Consider the following 10,930-nt stretch of genomic DNA (forward strand, 5'->3'; position numbering starts at 1 on the left):
ACTATTTCAGAGGTTATCCAAGAAGCTGATCTATATGGTATTGGTTTGCTTCCAGTGTCAGTTAATGGGGAATTACAAAGAGAATTTTGATTATAGATTGCCTATCATCATTAACAAAAGTGAATATATTCTCATCGGCCTTATAAACTAATCATTTCTAAAGGTAGAAGATTATTTTGAAGTCCCTATATCTTTTACTTGGTTTCTCATGTTACTCTCCAGATACATGGAATCTCGTGGCAGTATGAAGCTGGCCAGTCTCTACTTGGCATGTTACTACTTGGTGCTGTATACAGAAAAACCCATGGTCTTTAGGGAGCTGTAAAAAGTTGGGCGGTGGCTCAGTGGTTAAAAGTGGTTAAAAAACTCTGGCTGCTCTTCCAGAGGTCCCGAGTTCAGTTCCTAACTACCACATGGTGGCTCACAACCATCTCTAATGGAATCTGATGCCCTCTTCTCGTGTGCAGGTGCATATGCAGATAAAGTACTCATATATAAAATATATAAATAAATCTTAAAAAATATTAAAAAGAAAAAAACAGTGAGGGCTAGAGAGATGGCTCATTGGTTAAGAGCACTTGCTGCTTTGGCAGAGGGCCAGATTTTGATGTCTAGCATCCATAGCTGATGGTTTACAAGTTCCTGTAACCCCAATTCCAGGAGACTTGATGCCCTCCTGTAGCCTCTGCTGGTACCCATACATGTGCACATAAAAAAATAATTAAATAACAAATAAATCTTGTTTTAAATAATTAAAAACAAAATCTCTTTTAAAAATTACAGGGAAGTGCTAGAGAATCAAAAACCTTACTGACTTTTATTAATGCTTTTTAAGCCCAGCTAGATTATTTTAATTGTTTAAAATAAAATAAAATAGAATCCAAGCTGTAGTTATTAGTGGAGGGTTTTGTCAGTGAGAAGACACCAGTGCTCCTACCCAGGTCCTTCGGCTCCATGCTTATTCCATGGGACACAACAATAAAATTCTCACTGGCTGTCATAACATTCTGCTTCTTAGCAGAATGTATTCAGTAATGAACCTTTTTTTTTTTAAATCTTGTGTGTGTATGGGTGTTTTGCCTGCATGTATGTCTGTGCATGGTGCCCATCGAGGCCTGCATGTGTGTCTGTCTGTGCATGGTGCCAATCGAGGCCTGCATGTGTGTCTGTCTGTGCATGGTGCCCATCGAGGCCTGCATGTGTGTCTGTCTGTGCATGGTGCCCATCGAGGCCTGCATGTGTGTCTGTCTGTGCATGGTGCCCATCGAGGCCAGATGCATTGGATTCCCCAGAGCTAGAGCTATAGAGAGTTCTGAGCTGCTGTGTGGGGACTGGGAATCAAACCCAGGTCCTCTGGTAGAAAAACCAATGCTCTTCCTGCTGACCCACCCCTCCAGCTCAGCAAAGCTCTTCTTAGTCAGTGTCTGACGTCAGCCTATCCAGCAGCAGAAGACAAGTTCCTTTTGTTTTAATAGAAAAGAAGCCATACAAGTTTCCCCAATGGAAAACCTTGATTGATCTGGTCACAGGGGAAAACAGTGTGTTTCTTCATGTTCTCTAACCTTCTTTAACCTCCATATCTTGTAACAGTGTCTTAAAAGCCTTTTGACTGTTTCTAAAGCCGGAGATGAAGATCAAAATGCAAACAGTCTGGGTACTGTTTGAAGACCATTTATTAAAAAGAAGTCAGTGAGACATTGTGGCAGCAGACAAGAAGGGGCTTGGGGGCCTTAGAAGGGCCAGGGCAAAGGGCAGTAGCCACAGAGCTGACAGCACCTGCTGATCAGTCCTAGGCTTAGCTAATTCACAACAGGTTTAAAAAGTGGTTATCAACAACCCGACAAGGCAGTGGAGACACGTTGACAAAGGACAAGGTGTTCATTGTAATCCTAAGGCCTAGTCCATTATAAAAGATCAGCAGTGAAATTTAAAAATCAGAGATTCCTTCCCACTCCCAACTATATAAGAACCATTTGCTGCCTGAAATAAAGTAGGCGGAAATTTCAAAGGCTTGACAAGGGCTTGATTCTTTGATTCAGCACCAAGTAAAGTAAGAGGACCTCTTCCTGGAAGGTAGAATTGTCTTTTTATTGAACTTCTCATATTTTGTCCCTTCAGGCCACAATATGTAAGGGCAGGTCTTTGTCCCACTAAGGAATCTAAAGTGACTGACATTTTAAAATGGGTTCTCGGGGTTGGTTTAGTGGTACACACTTGTAATTTAAGCACTCAGGAGACTAAACCAAGAGGACCGCGAATGTGAGGCCAGTTTGGACTATATAATAATCTCAAGCCAGCTGGGCTACACAGTAAGACTCTGCCTCCAAAACCTAAGGACTTGGGCTGTGTGATGGTGGTGCACACTTTTAACCTCAACTTTTGGGAGGCAGAAACAGGTGATCTCTGGGAGTTTGAAGCCAGCCCGTCTACATAGTTCAGAACAGTCAGAACTACACAGTGAGATCCTGTCAAAACAAAATAGAACTGAACCACCACCACCAGCAGCAACAAAAAGGGCTGGAGATAAAGCACACTATAGGCTGCTTGCCCAGCACACCGGCTGGATTGGATCCCATTGCTGTAGGCAGAAGAGGCTGCTTAGATGGTATCAATAGAGTGTTTCCCTTTAAAGTAGGGTGGGGCATAGTATCACATAGTGATCCCGGCATTTGAGAGAAGAGAGGCCAAGACAAGAGGGTCTTTAATTTAGTACTTCAACACAGGTATGAATGTTCTTAAGGGAACTCCCTTATGGTGCTTTTGAACCCACCGTGCAAAATCCTTCTATTACTACACCTGTTGGTTAGTTGATTAGTCTTTCTGTCAAGGGGCTGTCCCTGGCATGTCCCATCTACTTACACAGTGGCAAACTCCCATGAGTGTTGTGTCACCCTTTAATTTTCTGTTTCCTGTCTTGCTCATCAAGACAGGCAGTCCATTTGCATCAAAGAGGTCTAAAACAAGGTCCTCAACCTGAGTGATATGGGAGAACTTAGGACTTCATTTCATTATCAGTTGCCAGTTCTCCTCCTAGAACTTAAGTCAGTTAACATAAATCATATACCTCAGTCCATGTGTGTTTGAAAAAGAAAACAATCTCTATCCAAGTCACATGTCCCTAAGTGCCAGTGGCTGCATTTTCATAGCAAATTGACTAAGTAGAGGACACATAGCATGGTGGCCTCTGTCCTGGCTTCTCCATTAAAGGCAGCAGTGAGTTTGCGTCTAGCAACATCTGTAAAGCCAGTTGCTTTCTTTCTGAAATCTATAGACAGTGTCTTCTAATACCATATCCCCCCGGGCTAGAAAACATCTTCCTGGATTGCAGTGGGCATAGGCTTATGGAAAAGCCACTAATGATAGATTTATCTGCTTCAAGTGCTACATAATTTTTTGAACTTTTCCAGAAAAACATAAAAATATAATCAACCACTTTGACTAACTGAACAAAAGGTTAGATGATTACCACTTGCTCTTTTCATTGTGCTCTGAGTTTGTTTCAACATCTCTGATGCTTTTTAATTGCACATCCACAGAAGACAACTGGGTCCTATTAAACATGTGAGGCTATTTTAACAGATTAGGCTAAGTATCTGACTCATCTGGCATAGCCATTAGGAGTAAATCATAACTTTTAGAGAAGTCTTAGGAAAAGAACTTGGAAATACGGCGGCGAGGAGAGGAGACCCTGCTTCATCCTGCCAATTGCTGCCCTCCTCAGGGAGTAACAGAGGCTTTTTGGATAGTTTCTGGAACTTTCATCTGTAGGAAGGAGTATACGTGGGGCCAGATCTTGTTGGTTTCTGTTCCGGAAAATGTTTCCAACACCCCTTTTTTCCTAAAGATGAAAAACAAAATAGGTAGGTAGATTACACAGGTCTGAATGTGCCTAATGCGCTTTTTCAAAACAGTTTGTAAAGTTCATGTGAGTTTAGAAGTCCTATGTGTTTAGGTCTCTGATCCAGGGGCAAGAAACTTGGCTGGACATTGCAAAATCTGTACTGCAGTTCATGTTTTGTCCTCTGGCATAAAGAAAGGGGCTCTTTAAAAGAATGTCAGCTGTCATATTTAGACTTCATTGTTGGTTAAGCTTAGTCTAACGCTTTAAATCATGCTAAAAGTCCAGATGTCCCTCCTTGCAGATACACGTGTCTTCTGGGTAGGTAGTCAGCCTCAATCCCCAGGCTGACAGGTTCAAAACAGGGCCGTCAACCACCAGGACCTCACCTTGCCCTTGCTTTGTCCACAGTAGTCTCTAACACTCATCACCCCGCCTTTGGCCAAGTTCCCCTTTCTCAGCTCTTTCTTCTGTCAGGATCCTCTGTGTATCCTTATGGGTTGTCTGGCTTGCCACTAAACAGACCAATGGTTGAATATTTATTTTGTTCCAGTGTTCAGTAGGGGGATGGATGGAATGTGGTGCTCAGAATCCTGGGATTTGCTTCTGAAACCACACAAAACCACCTTAGGGTTCTGAACTCCCATGAACCAACCACACACATTTCTTGGGTGTGCACACTGGTTTGCAAGTCACCCATGGGGCAAATAAAGAATGACTGATTTATTACTTTCCAAAAGCAGGCTGTGATGGCTCTGTAGCCTTTCTCACTGGGCTTTCACTGGGACAAAAGGGTCCCTTTATTGACATCTTGTAACATTTGTGTGGTTGACTTAACTAATAGCACCTGCTGCAGAGAAGAAAGGCAAAGGCGTGTTTGCATGTAGTACATGTAGCCTTTAGCGACCAAATTTACAGGTAGGCAGAGCTTTCAGGAGAGCGAAGCTCTGAACAGGCAAGCCTCTGAGAGTCACTTTAGTGCTGAGCTCTGGAGCCCGGAGTGCATTATTGCCAAACTGTTCTCTCCTTAAACTGTACCACGTGAACATTTGCCAATTATAATTGCTCTGTAATGAAATGGAACCAGCTATAAAAATTAGTCTTACAAAGAGTAAGAACGTCTTGTTTCTGAACAGATGAACATTCCATGGCTGGAAAGAATAGGGCAACTTACGTCTTTTAAAATAACAATACTGGCTATTATGTAGCTTCTTTTTAAGGCTCTTCCCATTTTTGTGTAAGCCCAGAGGTAAATGCATGGGATCTTAGGCAGAAAAGCTTGAATTTATGGCAAGAAGTGGCAGAAGCCCCAAAAGAAAGAGAGACACCCTCCTCCCCTCCCACCAACCCACTCCCATCCCCGAGCTCCCCAGTCCCTGATTTCTATAGTTTTTCCCAGCTTGCCACATTTTGACAGATTTGCCAACTAATCCCTATGGGCATTTCCTCTCTTCGCTGTCCCTTGGTGGTAGTTTTTAATCAGCCCAGACACAAAGCATCCTCTATTTTGTGCACTGTGGAACAATCAAGCTGACCACACTCAGAACATGAGGTTCTAGGGAGATTGTTTCCACAGCCTCTCAACAGTGCGTGGCTGGAGCTAATCACCATCAGCCTCATAACTTTAGCTGGGGCTGGGGAGGCGGGGTGGAATGTCTCTCTTCTGTTCAGTTAACTGAGCTGGCAGGAGCTGAGCTAAAATCAGACGACACTGCAACCTCTGGAGACTGAAGCCAAGACAGCGAATGGACCTGCAAGGGTTGAGTTTTAACAGCAGTGCTTAAGCCCCTGGGGCCAGCCCGCTGTATTTGGACCCCTCCCCCCAACACCATTTGCTTAAGCCCACGTGAGCGGCTTCTGATGATAAGCATGTGTAGTATCTCCTTGCTGATAAATCTTGTTCGCCCAGTTCTCATTATCCATACACAGTGAGTTTCTCAGAGGCTCATAGGAACCGAGTCTAGTTGTGTGTACAAGGAGCTGGCACAGCGCCAGCAGAGTACCCAACATGGACTCAGTAGCTGAGGATTCTTCAAGCCCTTCCCAAGTGGCTCACTTCAAGCCCCTACTGGTTCTACAAAGCAATATAGTATATACCAACTGACTAAGTAAGAAATCATTGGCACAGAGATGAAAAGCCCTCCCCGGGGTCATAGAGCTGTCAGTCTTCAGAGGCAGACTTGATATACAAACACAAACTTAAGTATGGCTGCTGTAGAAAGTGAATTGGCAACTCTTGTAATTTCACCCTCCAGAAATAAGCTACTAGAAGTATTGGGACAGTTCAGAGGCTGGCTTTGCATTCTCCTGCATACTTTTCCCAATGCAGCAGTAATGGCTACCACAAGAACAGCTAATATATGTCCAGTGCGTATTGTGCATCTGGGACAATTTTAGGAGTTACACATACTAACTCACCAACTTCACCTAAGCCTCCAACTTCACCCGTGTTTCATGAAAGAGAAACAGAAGTTAAAAAAGAGGCGAAGGCCATGTTAATTAAATAGCAAGCTAGGGTTTGAACTTGGGCCTTCTGACTTGGTGTCTATGCTAGTATTGCAACAGCAGGTACTGCTTTGCCCCTGAATTATTAGCAGGATACAATGAAAGCAAAGAGTAGCACACATCCCCTGGAAGAAGGAAGGGCTGAGGAGACCAGACTGCTTCTTGATTGAGTCGGGTATCAGCTCTAATCATTCTCCTAACTGCTAAGATGCAGATGTCCTTGAAGAGCAACTAAAAATGTGAGTCAGCTTTCAAAGATGTTTGACCATATAGGCGATCCTGAGGCTTGGCTACCATTTGAAATTCTATCCTTACATGTCCTCTCTTGGCACACTTGGTGGGCACTACTGTACTTAATGCCCCAGCACTGGTTCCAGCCGTCCACCAAATGACAGAATGTGGGTGGAAATGGAGCCTCCAAGCCTTGGATGTGGACTCCCGTATCGACCCTCCCAAGCCCCACAGCTGATGCCGGAACCGGCAGTAGCCCAGCCCTACAACAGTAAGTATGCGGTTCCCGACCAGTGGCTGTTCCTGTTTCATCTGAGTGATGCTCAAAGCAAAATTTTGTTTACTTAATAAAAGGTTTACTCAGCCCTTCACGAAAGAGGATGGCATGGCCTTTCTGGCAAAACCAGCAACCATGCAGGAAAGAGGAGGACAAAGTCAGTACACAAAAGCAGACAAACATAGACGACTGAAGCCTTGCCTACTCTCTGGTTGTCTTTACAGAAGCCTAGAAATTTCCTTATTGCTTAAACCAGCTGGGATCAGGTCTCTGGTAACTTAGTATTTTCAGCTGTAAAGAGTGGAAAATCAAAACCTTGATTGTGCAAGCTGAGAAAAGCAAGAACTCACTGGTAATACTGCAGGACTGGCTCTGTCTGGGCTTCATATGCCTTTAGTCTCTTGATCACTGTCTCTGGTTTGTCGTCCTCTCGCTGAATCAGAGGTTCTCCCGTCAGGTCATCAATGCCCTAAACAGCCAGCAGAAGAATGTCAGCAATACAAGTATCCATTTAAGCAGATAGCTTCGGTGATCAAGCGACAATCACCAACGTGCCAACGTTCCAGCAAACAGCGAGGCTCCAGGGTCATTTCCACAGTGCTATATGCTTTGGATTGGGAAGCATCTCCCCTCCCCTCACCCCAAGGCTAAGTCCTCAAAGGTTGACTCCCAGACATGGAATACTGGAGGTGGTGGAAATAGCAACTGTGAGCCAGTGTTGCAGATCCTTTTGCCTTTGCCCTTCGCTCACACTCTGGCACAGAGTAAAAAAATAATAATAATAAATGCTTTTTCTTCCCGAGGCCAGCCTGGTCTACAGAGTGAGCTCCAGGACAGCCAGGGCTATACAGAGAAACCCTGTCTCGAACAACCAAAAAATAAAAAATAAATGCTTTTTTTCTGTGTTAGATTTCTCATTGCTTTAACTAATACCTGAGAAACACAACAAGTCGGGGAGCAACTGTTTATTTGGGCACATGGTTTCAAAGGATCCAAATCTTGGCTGCTTGGGGTCATGAATCATGGTTGGAGTCGGGTTGTGGGTGGGTGGATTGGTGGGGTTTTATCCCAGGATGCACAAGAAGCAGAGTGGGGAAGGGACTAAAGATCTTGCAAAAGCTGCAGGTGTCTCAGTAACACACTTCTTCCAGTTGTGTTCCACCTCAAACATGCTCAAGCTGCCTTCAGCCACACATACGAATGGGTCACCTGGAATGGGAGTCAGGTCCTGAAAAATTAAGGGTACCGGAAATGCGGGAAGGGGTTTGAAAAATTTAGACCAACACATGGTGTGCTTTCAGTCCGCCATCATTAGTTGAATTCTCTTTGTTACAAGCAAACAGGTAGATAAAGCAAAACCCCACATTGAGCTGTCGGGGCCATTTCCTAATTTCAACCATAGCACTTCTGAATGACTAACAGGCCTGTTAGAGCAGGGGCACCCCTTACCACCAGGCTTTAGGAGACCCTAGCAGTAGTCGTGGTAAATGCTGACAAGTTCACAGCTAAGCCTGTTGAGCTTGCTGCAGGTACTCACCACAGTCTTGGGGGGGTTGAATTCAATGTTGTACACTCGACCACTGGCAGGATGTATCCAGCGAGCAGTAAGGCGTTGTTTAATGACCTCAAAGGGCACGTTGAGATTTATCACAGTGTCTATCTGATAAATTTTATCCAGGGCTTCTGCCTGTGGAAGTGTCCTTGGAAATCCTTTATATGAGGGGAGGAAGAGAGAGGGGACAGGAAGGCAAGAAAGAAAAAGTGTTAGGCAAATTGAACCCAAAGAATGACACCGGGCATGTTGACCAGAGCTGTAATATGACTGAAATCAAATTTGGTGTCTGCTTGACTGGGCAGTAGAGTACTCGGGTATTTGGCCAAACCTTCTGAGAGTGTATGTGACGGTATTTCTGTATAAACAGCACATTGCCTTCCCAGGGTTGGAAGCCTGAGTAGAGAAGGGAGACTGTCTACCTGCCTTCTAACTAGAATCTCCATGCTTCCCAGCCACACTGAACTCCAGTCAGGGTTGATGGCATGCCTGTAATCCCAGCGCGTGGGAAGTGGAGGCAAGAGGTCCCAGAGTTCAAAACCTTGGCTCAGTGACTTAAGTAAGGCACTTGCCCCTCTTTCATAGGACCCAGTTCAGTCCATGGCCCTCACTTGGCAGCTCAAAGCCATCATAACTCTAGTTGGAGAGTTCTGATTTTACCTTCTGGCCTCCAAGGGCACCAGAGACGCACATGGTACACGTGCATAACATGCAAGCTCAACACTCATAAAAACGCATCTCAGGTGAAGTCAGTGTAAGTCACTACACTTGGTTCTCTAAAACAACAGCCAAACAAAACCAAAAACACCTATAAAATAACAAAAGCCACCCAAACACAAAGTGCCCTCATCCAGTGGCTCACAACCACCTGTAATGCCAGGTCCAAGGGATCTGACACCACCTGGCCTCCAACAACCTGCACACATGGTGAGTTCACACAGACACACACAATAAGGCAGGAATGATGGCACACTCCTCTAATCAGCACTCAGGAGGTAGAGATGCAGGCTGCTTTCTGACTTTGAGGCCAGCCTGGTCTACATTGTGAGTTCCAAGCTAACTAGAGCTGCTCAGTGAGACCCTGTCTTTACAAAAAACAAAACAAAACAAAATAAAAAACAGAAAAGGATGAATCAGGAGGACATTGTCAGTTCCACTCCAAACCTCAGGAGGCTGTGTTCAGAATAAGGCAGCAAAGTACAGGGCAACATGGCAACATGTAAGACAGCTTTTACATGTGAACATCCTCATCCAGAAATCTAGATCTGATGACATCGCAAAATGTCTGATTTGGGATTTAGGGTATTAAGGAGTGCTCAGCTGGTAAAGTCTACACAGCCCGAAGTATGAAAGCTCTGAAGGGAAACGTGGCCTGAGGCATTTGAGAAATAGGATACTCAGCCAGTGCAACTAAAATAGTTTAAACAGTGTGGTTCAAAAATAGAGAGAAAAGCAACTAGAACTGATTACTGAATCCCCAAGTACGTTGGGGAATTTGAAATAATATTCTGATCCCAAATATTTTACTTTGTAATGTCATGACTCGGGACACTGTGTTCAGAACACATGGAAAAGCTAAAACTGATGGAAATAAAGTGATAAAGGTTAAAATGCATTTGCAATGATTTATTGGAGCTAAAAACACATCTTGCTAATAAACATGGAAAACATTGTTCACAATTTAGATCCTATAAGTTGGTAAAATTACAATTAAGAAACCTGGATGGAGGGAAAATTACCTCCAAAAGAAAAGTAATGGCAAGAGGTTCAACCTGTAATTTTTATATAGCCCCAAGTTGGGGGAAAAAAACAAGTGCCTACTATAAATTTTGTAATAAGTCATCTGAAACAATTTTAATATGCTTTATGAAAACAATAGAATATCAACCCACAGAATGCTCTCATATGGCAAAATCGGAACATTACATATTTTACAGGGAGCATTTCTTTCAACTGCCCTAATAGCCATGAGACAGGTGCTGTTATTATCAAAATTTACAAAGAGGAGAGGAGGCAGAGCAACAACAAATGCCTTGGTGTAGCTTGTAAAGCTATTTCGGCAGTGAAATGTGAACGCGAGCTATCTAGCCTAACACCTACACTTGTTTTTTTTTTTTTTTTTCCAGAAAACAACTTTATTTAATCCATAAGACAAATGTAGATCAGTAGTAAGCCCCGTGGATCCCTTGAATATTCTACCAAGTACCTTTTATATTGAAGATATGAATTCAGCTGTGCACAGATGTCAGCTTTTGAAAAGCCAGACAACTTTACTTTCCAGAATAACTTGAGTTTTATTAAGAACATGAGTACTAAAGAGATTGTACTTGTTTGACAGTTAAGACTCTGCCGGTGTTGTTGAGCTTGTGATGTTGGCTACGCAGAGGAGTGAGAATCAGAGGCCCAATGTAACAGCTACACTCGTAACCAATGAGCCAATGAGTTTGCACTGAAGAAAGCCTAACAAATACCTCTCTGTTGACCCAATTCTTTTCTTTTTCTTTTTTTTTTTTTTTTTTTTTTTTTT

The 10,930-nt window shown here is 43.5% G+C and overlaps 2 protein-coding genes across 3 annotated transcripts in view; one reads left to right on the plus strand and one right to left on the minus strand.

The window, feature by feature from the left end:
- Cdc37l1 (cell division cycle 37 like 1) overlaps positions 1–10,930 on the plus strand; it is a 63,264-nt gene that overhangs the window by 28,560 nt on the left and 23,774 nt on the right. Inside the window, exon 7 of one of the 2 annotated variants that reach the window (XM_031390047.1) lies at positions 10,530–10,879. The exons of the other annotated variant lie outside the window; for it this stretch is intronic. Coding sequence (XP_031245907.1) covers positions 10,530–10,553 — 24 coding nt within the window. The 3' untranslated portion in view covers positions 10,554–10,879. Of the gene's footprint in view, positions 1–10,529; positions 10,880–10,930 lie in introns of those variants that run through there. 2 annotated transcript variants of the gene reach the window in all.
- The window catches only part of Ak3 (adenylate kinase 3), a 27,640-nt gene continuing 18,365 nt past the window's right edge, over positions 1,656–10,930 (minus strand). Inside the window, exons 3-5 of the mRNA XM_031390050.1 lie at positions 8,389–8,561; positions 7,202–7,320; positions 1,656–3,838 (exon numbers count right to left, since the gene is read on the minus strand). Coding sequence (XP_031245910.1) covers positions 3,718–3,838; positions 7,202–7,320; positions 8,389–8,561 — 413 coding nt within the window. The 3' untranslated portion in view covers positions 1,656–3,717. The remainder of the gene's footprint in view (positions 3,839–7,201; positions 7,321–8,388; positions 8,562–10,930) is intronic.

The sequence above is a fragment of the Mastomys coucha genome, unplaced genomic scaffold, assembly GCF_008632895.1.
Source record: "Mastomys coucha isolate ucsf_1 unplaced genomic scaffold, UCSF_Mcou_1 pScaffold21, whole genome shotgun sequence".
Lineage (NCBI taxonomy): Eukaryota > Metazoa > Chordata > Mammalia > Rodentia > Muridae > Mastomys > Mastomys coucha.